The sequence below is a fragment of the Mus pahari genome, chromosome 12 (assembly GCF_900095145.1).
Source record: "Mus pahari chromosome 12, PAHARI_EIJ_v1.1, whole genome shotgun sequence".
Lineage (NCBI taxonomy): Eukaryota > Metazoa > Chordata > Mammalia > Rodentia > Muridae > Mus > Mus pahari.
This window is the reverse complement of record NC_034601.1, coordinates 6944993-6946267: the sequence shown is the minus strand read 5'-3', so window position 1 is coordinate 6946267 and position 1275 is coordinate 6944993. Positions and strand designations below refer to the sequence as shown.

Sequence of the window (1275 nt, the reverse complement as noted above, 5' to 3'; positions counted from 1 at the left end):
GTGCAGTACTCAGTGCTGTAGGCAGTACTCGGCGCTGAGTGCAGTACTCAGTGCTGTAGGCAGTACTCGGTGCTGTAGGCAGTACACAGGCTGTTCTGTGCTTCCTTTCATCCTTCTGACACCCACTGAGGCACATCCTTGTGAATACCACCTTGAGGTCAGAGCCCAGCTCTGCCATCCCCAGCAGTGCCACCTGGAGCGATGCTTCTCTGTGCCCCCAGCCTCATGTGTGAATCGGAGATCGTGATGTTCCAGTCACGTGGAGCTGTGGTGATCGAGGTTATGAGCTGAGGAGGTTGGGACGCCATTGGCTGTGATGATGCTGGCGATGGTGGCAAGGCCATCACTGTCTCTGGGTCACACCTGAGGTTTGGCAGGTGACATTTTCATGGCCATGTATGGAGCAGGCAGTGGAAAGAGAAGAGAACTCAAACCTCCCCAGAAGACTGTGCCAGTGCCCACAGCCCACTTCCAGCCATTTCCTTCATGTCTCACAGTTCTGCTGAGAGGAGGGGGGGCAGCTCCTGGTGGCTTTCTTTTCGTAGGGTCTGGACCCCACAACTGAGCAAACCAGACCCCCTCTCTCCCCATCTGGTTCTGTATTCATGTCTGGCTGCCAAGTGTGCCAGGACCACTTGAGCCCTGCCCATGAGCTCGGTGTCTAGAGGCAGCCAAGAGCCCCTGGCCTGCATGCTTGTGGATGGAGGCAGGATCTTGCCCTGGAACTGTGAATTTTACAGGTATCTCTGCTGAGCTCTAGGGTTCTCGGCACTCCCAACACTATGTGTCCCGTTCTCTCTCCCTTCCCTGCCTCAGTTACTGTTCAGAGAACTCTGGACCTTGGAAGACAGGAGTTCCTCCCCGAAATTCACTTTTGACACCCAAGATATGGTGGTCTTCCATGGTCACAGCCAGAACCATGCCAACAGGTAGGACCTCTTGCTCGTTCTAGGGGCTGTCCAGAGGAGGGGAACTGGGGACAGCTGGCAGCTAGGTCCTGATGGGCACCAATGAGACACAATGGCTCCCCCAAACCGTCACAACCCACTGGGAAGACAGAATGGGAGGCTCAGAGGGGCAGAGTTGCTTTTCCAAGGTCATATAGCATTGTAAAGATCCCTATCCTCTGGAGCAGGACAAGTGAGTCCTTAGACTGTCTGTCTGTCTGTCCGTCTGTCTGTGTCAGTCTTTCTGTGTCTGTCTGTCTGTGTCTGTCTGACTGTCTGTCTGTCTGTCTGTCTGTCTCTCTCTCTCTCTCTCTCTCTCTCTCTCTCT

General features: G+C 54.6%; 1 protein-coding gene across 1 annotated transcript in view; it reads left to right on the top strand.

Moving 5' to 3' along the window:
- The window catches only part of LOC115065090, a 91492-nt gene that overhangs the window by 72478 nt on the left and 17739 nt on the right, over nt 1–1275 (top strand). Inside the window, 1 exon segment of the mRNA XM_029544743.1 lies at nt 817–929. Coding sequence (XP_029400603.1) covers nt 817–929 — 113 coding nt within the window.